The 15100-nt window shown below is 26.5% G+C and overlaps 3 protein-coding genes across 6 annotated transcripts in view; all 3 read left to right on the top strand.

The window, feature by feature from the left end:
• Positions 1–5298, top strand: part of LOC102676118 (segmentation protein cap'n'collar) — a 76906-nt gene extending 71608 nt beyond the window's left edge. For all 4 annotated transcript variants that reach the window (XM_006623272.2, XM_006623273.2, XM_006623275.2 and 1 more), the window contains 6 exons: positions 1497–1785; positions 2011–2159; positions 2257–2433; positions 2516–2614; positions 2725–3089; positions 3224–5298. In XM_006623272.2, the coding sequence (XP_006623335.1) occupies positions 1497–1785; positions 2011–2159; positions 2257–2433; positions 2516–2614; positions 2725–3089; positions 3224–3391 (1247 nt within the window). In that variant the 3' untranslated portion in view covers positions 3392–5298. The remainder of the gene's footprint in view (positions 1–1496; positions 1786–2010; positions 2160–2256; positions 2434–2515; positions 2615–2724; positions 3090–3223) is intronic.
• A 1675-nt stretch (positions 5299–6973) lies between these two features.
• On the top strand, positions 6974–8416 carry LOC102675837 (protein DPCD). Its single transcript, XM_006623270.2, has 4 exons — positions 6974–7129; positions 7659–7861; positions 7996–8229; positions 8291–8416. Exons 1-4 carry the CDS (start codon positions 7015–7017, stop codon positions 8393–8395), a joined length of 657 nt encoding a protein of 218 aa, XP_006623333.1. The 5' UTR covers positions 6974–7014; the 3' UTR covers positions 8396–8416.
• Positions 8417–8809: 393 nt separating this feature from the next.
• The window catches only part of LOC102676934 (probable tyrosine-protein phosphatase F54C8.4), a 30506-nt gene continuing 24215 nt past the window's right edge, over positions 8810–15100 (top strand). Inside the window, exons 1-2 of the mRNA XM_031514042.1 lie at positions 8810–9010; positions 10395–10470. Coding sequence (XP_031369902.1) covers positions 8988–9010; positions 10395–10470 — 99 coding nt within the window. The 5' untranslated portion in view covers positions 8810–8987. The remainder of the gene's footprint in view (positions 9011–10394; positions 10471–15100) is intronic.

Raw genomic sequence — 15100 nt, 5'->3', positions numbered from 1 at the left:
TATTTTTTTTGTCGTTGTACTGACATGATGCTCGACCGATATAGCTCGTATGCATTCCAACGTTATGCTATAACTGACGTTACAAGTTATAATGTTCGTCGCAACGATCGTTCTATCGAAGCTCGTGTGACCGAGTTCCTAATCTTTGAAAGTAACGTTCCGACATTAACTTCTTCTCGTATATTTGACATACGTTCTAAAGTGATATTTTTCTTCAAATTTATATTTTTTTCGTAATATGTTATTTTTCGATCACAATATTGTCTTTAGCCTGTGTACATATGAATATTTAATAAAATATAACGATGATTATATTCAAATATTTTCATTCGTATTTATTTTTATATGCATATGTTTTTATTTCTTGATCAGATATATCCTGTTCGATATCTTTGATTTACATATGTAGATGGATTTATTCCAGATTAATATGTAAAATCAATATAATCCTTGCTTATAATAGTTTTCTTTATTTTTCTACATAATTTGTTATGATATTTTATCTTGAATAATTAATAAATCTTAAAATATAGCTAATACGTATAAATAGGCATGGTTAATCAACAAGTAATCCACGCGACTAATGGACCTTGAGCCTTCCTCTGCGGTACGCGTATTTTTATTTTGTTTGCTAATGAAAATCGTGCATATACATTATTTTTCAACTCATTATATTATAGAATATTGTAAAGATTTTAAAAATATTACTTGTTTGATTCTCTTTATTCTCTTTTATCGTTAAACGTATTCGAACAATATTTCAAACGAAATTCGAAAATGTTTATATTTTGTATAAAAAAATCAATTAATAGAAACATATTTAATATAAACAATTCATAATTATAAAAATATCTATATTTATGATAGTTAAACAAATTATCCACATAGAAATGTTTATTAATCTTGCAATTCTTTTTTTTTTTTGCATTTAATTATATTATATTAACATATAATTATATAGTCTAAAAATAAATATTTGAAGATATATCAATGAACTTTATTGAAATTGTGTAGTATAAAAAAAAAAATGCAAAAGACATGTCAAATCTATAAAAGTTTAATATATCGTTCAATCGAGATAACATATTACCATCGTATGGTTAAAAAATATATATGTAACATTAATTTATAAAGCAATAACTCTCTTTTTTCTTTTCTTAATATTTCTTAAAATTAATTTCACAATATTTCAAGTATATATAATAATGAATAAAAATAAACATTTGTTAAAAGGGAAATAAAATTCTAATTTTAAATCAAAACCAAATATTTTTGTACTTATTCGCAATATAAGCTTTTATTTGTAAATAAATAAAACTGCAGATGAAATGAAATGAAATATTTAATGAATCGTTTTATAAAATTATTTTTATATTTAATCACATCAATATTTTTGTCAGGATTTTTTGCTTGATTTTAAAAAATTGTTTCTTTTATCATATTTAATCGTAACAATAATAATATATTAATTAATTTTTTCAAATGAAATGTTATAGGCATGTACACCATGCGCATGCTAGATAATGGTAATAACAACGCTTCTGGTCCAACGGGAGCAGCAGCCTTGTCAGGAGTTCAGACAGCTGGTGGTACAACCTCTTCGGCAACAGGAGTTACGACACTTCCGGGTGTAACGGATGAAAGGATGGATGCATCGAGCGATAGTGCTGTCAGTAGTATGGGCAGCGAACGTGTACCATCCCTTTCGGATGGCGAGTGGATGGAAACTGGATCTAATTCCAGCCATACACAAGCGGATTCTCATTATACTATGGATTATGCTAGGTGATTAAATTATATTGAAAAAATCGAATTATTTCGATTTTTCGGTTTAATAATAAATCAATATTAAAATAATGAGAAAATATTAAATATGAAATTAATTTAATTCTTTTTAAGAAAAAAAAATATTTAACAAATATTCAACAAAAAAATATTAAAAATACATAAAAAAAATAATTATCAAATATTGATTCTTTTATGCGATAATATTATTTGTTTTATGTTTAGCAAATACCGCATGTCGTACGATTGTAGCTATTCCGTTTCCGGAAGAAATGCTGGTTCTCCAAGATGTCAAACGGAGCGTACGATGCCTCCGGTTGCTCAGAAAAAGCATCAAATGTTTGCAAAACGATATTTTCAGGAACAAGGAACTGGTTAGTTTTTAAACATTGAAACGCGAGCGATCGAATGTCTCAATATAATATGTGATAAAGATTTAATGAATTTAAAAATGTATTGTATACGTGGTAGGTTCGCCTCTCGGAGCTACAGCACATCCGACAACTCCAATGAAGTACGAATATGATTCTCATACAGTTGGTGCTGGAGCACCGGGAAATGCTTATTCTGGACCGATCGAGGGTGCAGCTGGACCTCAACCTGAAATAAAATATAGTTGTAGTGTAGATTTCAGTCGGCATCAATCAGGTAAACGATGATATGCATATAACGTTTTATTATTATATTTAATATTAAATAATAATAATCTTTTTTTTTTCTATATTTTTAGGACGTTCAGCTATAGAACATGTTCATCATAATCATACGTATCACTTACCTGCAGAAAGTTCTGGATCTCTTCAGCGTCCAGTTTCTCGTGATAAAAAAGGTAAAGTATTATATATTATAATAAAATATAATAAAATAACAATATAATTATTTATTGTTTTATTTTAGTGCAATATAATTCTTTTAATTGATTAATATTTTTTTCTTCAGTACGTAAAAATGATGGTGAAGAGCATCTAACTAGAGATGAGAAAAGAGCAAGAGCATTGAACGTTCCTATTCCGGTGAACGATATTATTAATCTTCCAATGGATGAGTTTAATGAACGTCTTAGTAAATATGATCTCAGTGAAGCTCAATTATCTTTGATACGTGACATTAGAAGACGGGGAAAGAATAAAGTTGCCGCCCAAAATTGTCGCAAGCGTAAACTAGATCAAATCATTAGTCTCGCTGATGAAGTAAAAGAAATGAGGGATCGTAAAATGAGGCTCGTTCGTGAACGAGAATTTATGCTTATAGAAAGACAACGCGTGAAAGATAAATTTAGTCAACTTTATCGTCATGTGTTTCAAGTTGGTATACTCTATTAATTATCTCATTACATATATATATATATACATATATATATCATATTATAATTATATTTAATTAATTATGGTCAATCCATGAAAAAAATTTTAAACATTTTCTATTATTTAATTTATAGTCTTTGCGCGATCCTGATGGAAATCAATATCATCCGTATGAATATAGTCTTCAACAATCTGCCGATGGAAATGTATTGTTAGTGCCAAGGAATCAGACGAATCCTCATCATCCTCGTTCTACGACAATGGAACCAAAAACGAAACCTGATCCTGAACATAAAGAATGAATTTATCGAAAAATTAAAAACGTTTGATAAGAAAAAACTCTATTTTCTTCATATACTAATATCGTACTTTTGCAAAAAATAAAGATAAACGCGGTGCTAAGACGAAATATTATTTACGATTTTAAATATTACGAAAAATTCGCGAGGAAAATTCATTGCTTTATTATTCGGGATATTTTGCAACATGTTTAAATAAACAAAGAAATTCATCAAAAATATTTCAAAGACTCACATTGAGTTATATGTTTCTTTACGATTAAGAAAAGAAAATAATCACCAAACGTAAAAAAAATATTGAATGTACATATAATATATAGTATAAATAAACCAATGAATGACAGAAATAGAAAAAAAGTAGACAACATTTAAAATATCTAGATTTAATACTTAAAGTATTAAATTCTACATATACATTTAAATATAAAAAAATATGTATTTATTATTTGGATTAATATAATTATAAGTCGATCTTTTTTCTATAAAAAAAAATTATATTATAAAATGTTTTAAATGTCACTTTTTTCCTATTCAACTTCAAGGGAACACTATTACAATAGTATAATTAAAATAATTTTTCTGTAATTTTCTTTTATTATTTTATACATACACACAGACACACAATTTTAATTCTGAATACATGTATGTACATGTACGTTTTTTACGCACCGTGATTATATTATATACATAGAGTATAATGCCTTTCTGCAAAAAAAAATTTAATGCATTTCGGCGCAGTTATTTCAGTTATAAATATATTATAGTATATTTCATATAACTGATAATGATTCCATGATTATTGAATATAATTTAGAAATTATTAAATGTAATTTTTTATCTCAATGAAATTACTTTCAAAATTATTAACTTGCCAAACTTTATAAATATTTTCATATTTTGATAAAGAAATAAATAAAAAATGTCATAAGTGTGTTATACATTATTCGATATGGAAGAGATAAAATATATTTACATAAATGATGTGAAATGTGAAATAAACATTCAAATGAACAAAATATTTATATCTTGCAATGATAAAAATCAGGAATTTTTAATGCAAAGTTAATCTGCATTTAAATTATAAATTATATAAAAAAAAACAATTTAAATAATAAAAGGTATATGTTAAAGAGACATCGAATAATATATATTATTCTATGAACTGTTTAATGTTCTGTACAGAAAACTGCTCCAAAAATGTTAAATTTCAATCCGTTCAAATGAAATATTAACAATAAATTGTAATATAAAGTGATAAAGATATGTAGTAATTAATATGACTATGTGGATAATTTTAACACAATGTGTTGTATTGCTACAATATTAATAATAGTATTGTTTGAAATACGAACGAAAATATAACAAATATAACATATTTTTATATAATGTAAGGGACGAATAATGTTTAGGTATTTCACATTTGTCTTTGTATGTATATATTAATATTAATATTAATATAATTAGAATAATTTTCTATAAATATTATACATATATAAATATCAGATATATGTATTTATATACATTTCACATATATATATATATATAAATACATATATATATACAGAATAATAATGAAATATATATTATAAGATTAAAACGAGAAAGATACTGTTTACGACGACAATTTATAATAGTCAAATCTTTATTAATATTTACATACACAATTGTATTTATATTATGGGTGTAGGCTGCCTTTACATATTGTATTTGGCGAGTGGAGATCATTAAGAATATTATTAAGAATTAAAAAAAAAGAATAATTTACAACTATTCTGTTTGCGAATTGTACAAACAAATCAGATTTATACAAATCCTTAATTCCATCTGATCGCATTGTCATTTTATGATCTCCCATGTCATTAAATTTCTATATTGTATAAATAAAGCTGAATAAACCTTTGGGGAAATTACTCTCTACACATTTTAATATAATATATATATGCATGATATTTTTATCCATTTTTTTTATTATTTTCAAAAAATTGGCAAATAAAAATAAAACTATCATTGAAATCACTACATTCATATAATAATTATATAATTAATATAATTTTATTTATATAATTAATATAATATAATATATAATAATGATATATTAAATACAATTTTTATAAAATACTGCATAAGTTATATACCAGTTATATAGCACATAATATATGATATATCTATGCAACATGAGCTTTATAATATTAATAACATTTAATAATGTTAGAAAATATTATAATTGTAATATTGTTATTAATATTAAAATTAACTTAAAATTAATCTTTGAATTTTACAATAAGATTTATATTATTTTACACTTCTAACATTTTCTAATGGAATATTTTTAAAAGAATTGTGTTTTAATTTTAACAAACGTAATAATATTATAATATAAATATTAATATATTATTTAATTATATTATATAATATAAAAAGATGCAATACAAAAGAATATAGACAAATAAAGACAAAAATAATATAAGCAAATATATAATTTTTTTAAATAAAATCTTTTTATTAAAGAATTATTATATCTCGAACAAATATATGTTGCGATTATTTGCAAAATATAAATATTTTTTATAATACAATATTTATTTTATTTTAAATGCATATTAATTCTTATTTCTATTATTATGTTAATGAAATGTTAATAACCGCTACATAATATTAATATTTAAATTATCTTCTAAACAAACAATCTTTTTTGCATAATTAATAGTTTAATAATTATTCAAACAAAAGAATCTTAATTACATCATTAATTAATATATTAAAAATATATACATACTATATATACATGATTCCATTCGATAAAATTGTTAATAATTTTATTAATATTCTTGATCGACATATAATAATATTTTTAATCGACATACATATATACATACAGTTTTTAACTTTATCCCATATTTTATTACTATAAATATCCTTCTGTCAATTATACATATATTTCATAAATATTTATATATATTTACAATAAAAATAATTTCGAAAATTATATATTTTATATCATTAAATTTAAGCTATATATATTTTATAATAAAATATGTTTTAATATTATTAAATATTTTTCGTTGTTTTATATTATTTTATATTATTCTTTTTTTATATACTATAAATTATATAATAATTTTATAATTAGCAATTTCATACTGCATTTTTCTTATTACATCTAATTTAAGAATATTTTTAATAAAACAATTTCTGAAATTTTATCTCATAAATATAAGCTTTTTAATTTTTTTTACAACAAATAATAAAAATTTTTCAATCTTTATGATAAAAATATTATTTTATAAAATATGCAGTGACATTTGTAAAAATGTAATAGAATTAATAAAATATTATTAAAATTTTTAAGATTTCATACATTTTATGAAATTTAATTATCAATAATTTAATTAACTAATAACTCTATACATATATTATGAATGTGTATTACATATGTATATTATGAAAAATATAAAATATTTGAAACTTATTAAATTTTTGATAAAAATTTAATAACTACTAAAAAAAAACATAATTAATTAATATAATTTAATTAAGTAAATTATTATGTAATAATGTTTTCAATATAATATTATAAATAATAATTAGTAAAATAATAGTGGTTGTTATGACAACTATAAATATATATGTTTAAGTACTTAGAATTAGTTGCTAAGAAACTAATAAAGTATTTATCCATGGCGCCTGAAGAATGGTTGAATTTTATTCAAAATGCTACGAAAACGGCAATAATTCAAGATGGTAAGGTATTTACGAAAATATATTTTAATGTATAATATATTTCAAACTATTGAATTTTTTTTAACGAAAGCTATTTTAAAATTCACGTAGAACTGAAAACTTTACGATATACAGCTTAACCTTAAAAATGTTTGATCAATATGTAATTATTACTTATTTTTTATTAAAACTGTATTTTTATATTTATCATTGTCAGTGTTATAAATTATTTCTTTTTTCATAATTAAATTATTATACACATATATGCGTATATCACTCAATATTAAATGTGTAATATTGACTTTATGGAATTATTAATATAAAAAATATAAAATATATGGTATCACAATATAATTACATTTACATATAATTATATATTTTTATTTGTCTTGTTAATTAATAAAATGCTATTTTAATGTATATTTTATTCTTTAGAATTAAAATATAATTGTGATAATTGTTAATATCCGATAGTTTTTATTATATAAAACTATTATTAAAACGTATTATAAATATTTAATTATGATTAATATTTCTTTTCTTTTATTAGGAAAAAGAAAAGTTCATTTTTTAATGGAAGATGGTAGAGAAATGGTAGAAGAATATCATTTGGAAACTAATGTGTTAATACGAAGAGCATGGAAAGAAAAAGGTAAACTTGGTCAAGATATAGGTTGGAATGTTGAAATTGGAGATCCTGAACCCAAACAAAACAATATTGATATTTGTGGAATTCAAGAAAGTTCAACTGCTGTATGTGAAATTTGTTTCATAAAATTATATTATATATTTTATATTTGATATATATATATATTATATTTTCTAATTTTTTTAAACAAAATATAATTAATAATAATTAATATGCGTATATTATATTTTTGTAATAGCCATTTATTACAAGAAGAGTTACAAAGACTTCACTTGAGTGGCGGATAAGAAATTTGCCATATCCGCAAAATGTATATTCTGTAACTGCAGAAGATGATGGAACAATAACTATTCGTACTACAAATAAAAAATATTTTAAGAAGATAAGAATTCCAGATTTAGAACGTGCTGGATTAAAACCAGAACAGAATAGAATAACTTTTACACATCAATACAGTACACTAATTATTACGGTATGTCAAATATTTATATTTTCATTACTTTTACATAAATCTTATATTTATCTTTTTGTAGTATAAGAAACCTCCTGCACTTCTGGAATTAGAAAGAAAAGTGTTGAATGAAATATTACAATTAAAAGCAAAAAAAGATGGTGACATACAGTGTCCAACAAGTTAATAAAATTTTTCTTTGTAAAAACTTTTTCCTTTTTTGCTTGCCCACAGTCATATCATAGTTATATTTATAAAATGATTATCATAAAATGAATAATATTTCTCATTAATATCATGTAAGTTAAATATATTATTATATATAATTAAATATTTTATTGAAAATTACAGACACCAATATTTATTGGAAAGTTTATTGAAAAATTTAACCTATACACTTTATATATGTACATATATATATAATAATTAAAAAGAAATTTAAAGTAAGTATTTTATTTAATTTCATTTATATATTTTAATGTTATATATATTATATATATAATATATATTACATATATAATATATATAATATAATATATATTATATTATATATATTATATGAATAAAAATATATAAAGCAATCAAAAAATAATTTATCCGAAATTAATCGTTCATGTAACAATGTTGCGCGCGCGAAAATCGAGAGATCGATCGATCGTTCTGCGTCGTGAGTGCTATCGACTACATTTGTCTGCTGCGTGTGTGTACTGTGTTAGTGATATTGCGTTTCGGTGTTGTGCTTTTAATTTCGCATTATAATATTTAAATAAACGACGAATATGCCGAAATCTATACCTGAAAGGTAAGTATTATTCATTGTTCATTTTTTATCATTTCATTAAGCTCGTTGAAATATTTAAAACTACTTGTTCACTAGTCTTAATCGGAGGTCACATTGTATAGAGGTTATGTTATGCCGACATATCTCATTGTTTTTAATATTTCTTTTCTAAACTATATATTAATATAAGAAATCTATTTAATCATAGATTAAAAGATTATTTTAGATATTAAGGTTTTTGCACCATGTAATCATAATTAATTATAAATATTTAATATTTCTGAATGTATTTCCAAACGCGGTTTGTATGGCGGCTAACTTATCGGTTGAGAAACGCATTATTCTTTATTTATATCGTATTTCACAGATGGTGCTTTTTTCTTTGAATATAGAAATAGATGTCAAATATTATTTAACTTTATGCATATTATGCATATTATTTTTCATTATTTTTTATAAAATAAAACTTTGAAAATATTATAAATATTAAATTATTTTGTATTTTGTTATTTAAATTTACCAGAAACGAATTCAAATAAATGTTTACATGGTGGAATTCGTTTTTTCATTAACATCACCTGTTGCATCACGTGTATAGATATGCGTATATGTATACATGCATAATTTCATGCGTGTGCATGCATCGTGTATACATATTATATTTCATGTAATGTGTATTTTTTATAAATAAATTTTATATGACCCAATTATCGTACTAAATTGAAATTTTAAAAAGATTGAGAAAAGGATTCGAAATATAAAATTTTAACCGCAATATTTATTAGTTTCTGAGATAATAATTAATAAAAATTTTTCGATATTAAACATTGAATAATCTATGCGTATAATCTTTCTAATCTATGCGTTCGTGACAGTGTATGCATCAATATGCGATCACTGTTTATCTACTGTTTCTATAAACACATCATGGCAATCGTCATTTAAAATGTATAACGAATGAATTAATATTACTATACTTCAGTATCTATCTATAAAGAATTTTCTTCGGATCCGCCGAATGCGAAAATAAAATATAAAACCTTGGGTGACCGAAATTACGATGAGCGAATTTATAATAATTCAGCGATATCATCTTCATAATTATATATTTTGGGTATTAGCCACTACAATATTTTTATAGAATAGTAGATAAGTATATTGACGCACATTCCATCATGGACGTATACGTATAGATAATATTCAATATATAGCAATGTAATAATCAATATAAAGATTTTCATTAATTTTTCAGAAACTAATAAATATCTACAGTTAAAATTTTATATTTAGGATCTTCCTAATCTCTCAAATTTTCGGCTCAACATGATAATTGGATTATACCGTATTTTATACCAGTCTTCTTTATATTTTCATTCATTATTATTTCTTATTTCTATCTTATTAGGTGGTTGGAATATAAACCTTATGGTACAGTGATCAGTGGTACAAAAATTCTACCGTTCAAAGTGCCATTGAAAGAGGTGAGTCTTGTAACGAAACGATATAATACATTTAAAATTGGATGTAAGATATACAGTTTTCTCGAATTTATTTTTTATATAAGAAATTGTTGTTTTCTCAAGTTTATGAATTAATAACATTTTAGAAAATGTAATAAAATTATTGTGATTTTGAAAATTTTTTTTATTAAAATATTTTTTGAGATTCGATTTATATACGTCTAATGATTTAAGATATCTTTTATCGATTTATTAGCATTAATATTAACTGATTAAAATAAATATAATTATTTAATTTGTACAAAGACTTAAAGATAAATCGAATAGAATTATAGATTTAAGATTTTGTTTTCGATTTTGTTTCAAAAAATAAAAATTTCAATTTAATTTTAATCCATTGTATTTAATCCAAAAATAAGTTTAGAAAATGATTTGCAAAGTTTTTACGAACTTGTTGTATGGTTAGTATTCTCGGAATCGCGTCACTATTATTTTTCTCTTCTTTCTTTCGTATTAAATCAAAGATCTTCTTCGCGGGGGTCGTAAGATAAGATCTTATCGAATTCCAGAAATATAGAGGATACAATGCCGGTATACATACGCATTCCGAGATACGGAATCACCATGAAATCGTGCCAATGGTATAGAAACAATTTTTATGCGTTATAAAAATAACGGAATAAGAAAGAAAGATGGATGAGAATAGTTATCTCGTTAATTTAATATAATATATTACGAGAAATAATTATAAGAAAATTTCTTTCAAATAATTAAAATTGAAATCGAAATTTATTATTATATCGTAAGATATAACAGATAGAAATGACGTATACGTAACGCGATGTTTGACGAGGTAAAAATCGAATCTCTATCATTGGTATGGCATTGGGAACGAGGAAGGTTTATCGGTGGATGGTCGGTATTCGGTAACGGTAAGATGGGAAAGGAATCTCTGTGAGATCTCGTATCGGTCAAAGCCAAATTGCTGTATTGTTGCATGTTTTGACTCCAACGTAGATATAAACAAGCTTGATGTATGCACTTTCGTCCGATACGCACGGCAATGCTTTTGGGATCGTGAATAGCTCGGCTCGTGATTGTTTGCCTAGTAGCTGAACAAAGTGCGATCGTACGCTCCCATGCTGGTTGCCGCTGTGTGATGTATCGTACTCGTGCTGCGATAGAGCGGCATTCACCCAACTTTCTTCCATTTTGAGGATATATCTATGTGAATCAGTGTGACATTTTTTTCTTCATCTTTCCAGTTACTATTTCTCTCTCTCTCTCTTTCTCCTTTCTTTTCCTTTTCAGATTAAATCTTTATTATTAACTTAAAATATAGATTCGTAATACGTTATAGAATAAAATTTGAACGAGTGAAGATATATCTTATGTATGTTAAGAAAAAGAAATATATATTTCGCGTTCACTCGAGATACTGCGATATCGATATAAAGGATAGATTTCGATGGTAAAAATGGACGATTCGATACGTAGATATAGATAGATCGGCGGAGGGGTATCCCCGGTTTGTTTCGAGTCGTTTAATTTCCGTCTCTACGCGTCTGTTCGCGAACCGGTTTTTCTCGTCTATCGGCTTCTCTTGGACAGTTGCAAATAAGTTGGGAACCTTTTCGGGTGGATTGGCCGCTATGCATATAGGCGCATGCATACGCAAAATAGGAGGGTACCCCGACTAATTGATTCTGGCGTCGCGGGCATTACATAAAACAAGTCGAAGCGAGGGCCAGGAATTGGAGTTGGGTTGATTGGGCCCGTTGCGTCGGCCGCGGGGGGCCGACTCGTTAATAGGGCCCTGAAATGCCTGTGCTCGTGGCCCGCGCGCTCTTCTCCTCCTCCTCCTCCTCCTCTGCTCGTGCCCGAGCCCGTGCCACCGCCTCTGCGCCTTTCCACCGCGTGACGGACCGCTTCTTCATCTTCTATAAGAACGTGTAACAAATATCGGCTCACACGAAACGTGATACCGTCTTCGCCGACACGCACTACGCTTTCTACGTTTCTCTTTCTCTTCTTATTCGGACACCGGACGCGATGAATTTAAGCCGATACCCCCTAGTCACATATACATTGTAAAAGATGCGCTTTAAAGTCGATTTTAATTTTGGATTGAATTTCGTACGCCGTGTAATTTGCCGAGGAATCGGCAGAGGGCCGATTCCCCAACTTATATATACGAGCATGTATCGTTTCTCCGCGTTATGCTTAATCCAATCTTCTCTTTGCTCTTCGCATTTTATTCCTTATTTTTTGAAATTGCGCTCGTTCTACGTTCAACGTTAATCATTTTCGTTCCCTAATTCGATATAGTGCTACTTCTCGCATCTTGTTCGATCGCATAGATTTCTATCGTTTATACGTATAAAAGATACCGTTATGGAGTCAACAATTTTCGAACTAAATTTCCAATAAAAATTTAAATCTTATAACTTTCATTTTATTTATCGTGAGAAAAGATGCAGCGCGAGAGATAAATGAGCGAAAGATGGAACGATAGACGCATAAATGGTTATAAGCGTGTTACTTGCAGTTTGTCAGCAAAGAAAAATATCATATGTAAAATGTTTTCATCGCTCATGCCGATGTTTATCGCTCGAAAAGTTCTCTTGTCTGTATTTCATAAACCGGGTGTACGTATATTTGTATATACGTAGATATTTATTACATGGATCTACTTTCATTCGGTATATTATCGTAATAATATTATAGCGAGAAATGAAATATGAATATAATAAGGAGAAAGTGATATTTATAAAAATTTTAATAACAATTCTTACTTTAATCCATCACTGTGAAAATTATTATTAAAATATTTAAATAATTTATTAAATGTTTCATGTTATAAATATTCAAGGTTCATTTTTGTTTGTATTATTATTTCAAAATTGTTTATTAAATATATATCGTAGATTAACAGCGATAACAGGAATATTCATAAATTTAGAGAATTTTTTCCTTTGGCATAAGAGATGGAATGATTTAAGCGTGGGAAATCGAAGAATAAGATAAGCGTATCGGACCGTATAGTATTCCTTCATTCTTACCATTCCATACAGTTCACCCGAATACCTGAGGCTTTCCCTTGAGATCGTCCTATCACAGTAGGCAAATTCTGCACGTAGAAACAGAATATTAATTTCTGACTGAAGTTCAGGTTAGAATCCAACCGAGAGAATGGATAGGCTGTCTTCGTGGGTGATATCTGTATTTCAGCCCCTGAAAATCTTCAACATTCAGATGATTATCACGTTAACTTCTCGGTTACGTTCGGGCTAACCACCCTCGTTGTTTTCACGGAGGTAAAAGCTTCTTCTTCGAAAATATGAATCGAAATTTCGTATATTTTGAATTTTTTATATCATCGACGTGACGATTCGCCTCATTTTACTATTTTCCATTATTTTCTTCTTTTTATTTTTCTCTTGTAAATATTACGCGCAATATAATAAATTACAATTATCAAGTTTATTGTACGTAGCATATATTTTATCGATGTAAATTAATATTGGCATTTTATTTTCTTGTAAATAATTTTGTAACGTTTAATATCTCGGTATTATATCTCCGTCAATATTTACGATGCAAATTTTTATTTCAAAGACGTTCACACGCGCGATGATTCGTTCGATTAATAATACAAGCTGTAATAATTCATAAGGTTTTTTTTTTAATATTTTGCGATTTACTCATGGCCGAACGATCTTCCAACACGTAAAAATCGAAGAAACGTTAAAATCTTCGAAATTACGCGTCGAAGACATCGAATTAATTTGTCAGGCATATCGAAACCATCATTCATCGCTGCCATATATGATATTTTGCTAACGCGTGTCGCACACCACTGCAAATATTTTTTCGGATATGATTTATGAACAAGTCCCTGACAAACTTCATAGTGAAAAATATATTCGTGTCATGGTCCAGACTTTGGCTTTCGTTTCATTTTTTTCTTTTTTTTTTTTTTTTTCCAGCAAAATGTTAAGTAACCGACTTCGATGATCGCTTTGTCCGTTTATCACTAATAACAAACAACGATATCGTAATTTGTCGTAAATGTTAATCTCACGGATAAACGATTTCATTCGTAGATGACTCGTAGATTTGCGTAATTTTTACGGCAAACTTATTCGAAATCCTAAACTAATACAAGCATAGACGTAATCAATCCAATATAATGGAAAAATTCAATTTTTCCGATATAAAATCTTCGAGAATTTTCCTTGAAAACTTTTTTAATTTTACATCGAATATAAAAATGAAGAGAAAGAGAGAGGGAGGGGAGAGGACGTTTTCGACAAAACGAATCGCTTCTTTTTCCGTTTCTATATATCCAAGCTACTCGAAAGCAACTCGACAAATTGATTTCTCCTAATATGTCCCTTTCGTTGAAACGCTAAAGAAAGCGGGGTTATTTACCACAAATATATTTACCCATTTCGAAAGTGGTTTATCCGTTTACGTAGGATACGCATATTTATCAATTCTCAAGAGTTCTCGATAGTTTTATATTGGTTGGACAAATTTATTAGCTCGTGGACCGTTGTCCTATGTTATTAACGATGCTAAGTGTTTGTTTAACACTCGATGCGGAACAGAGAGGGCTCCTCGTGCAATTTCCCATCTTCCCATAGTC

This window comes from Apis dorsata, unplaced genomic scaffold, assembly GCF_000469605.1.
Source record: "Apis dorsata unplaced genomic scaffold, Apis dorsata 1.3 scaffold_867, whole genome shotgun sequence".
NCBI lineage: Eukaryota > Metazoa > Arthropoda > Insecta > Hymenoptera > Apidae > Apis > Apis dorsata.
Note: the sequence above shows the minus strand (reverse complement) of the source record. Positions and strands in the feature narration are given on the sequence as shown.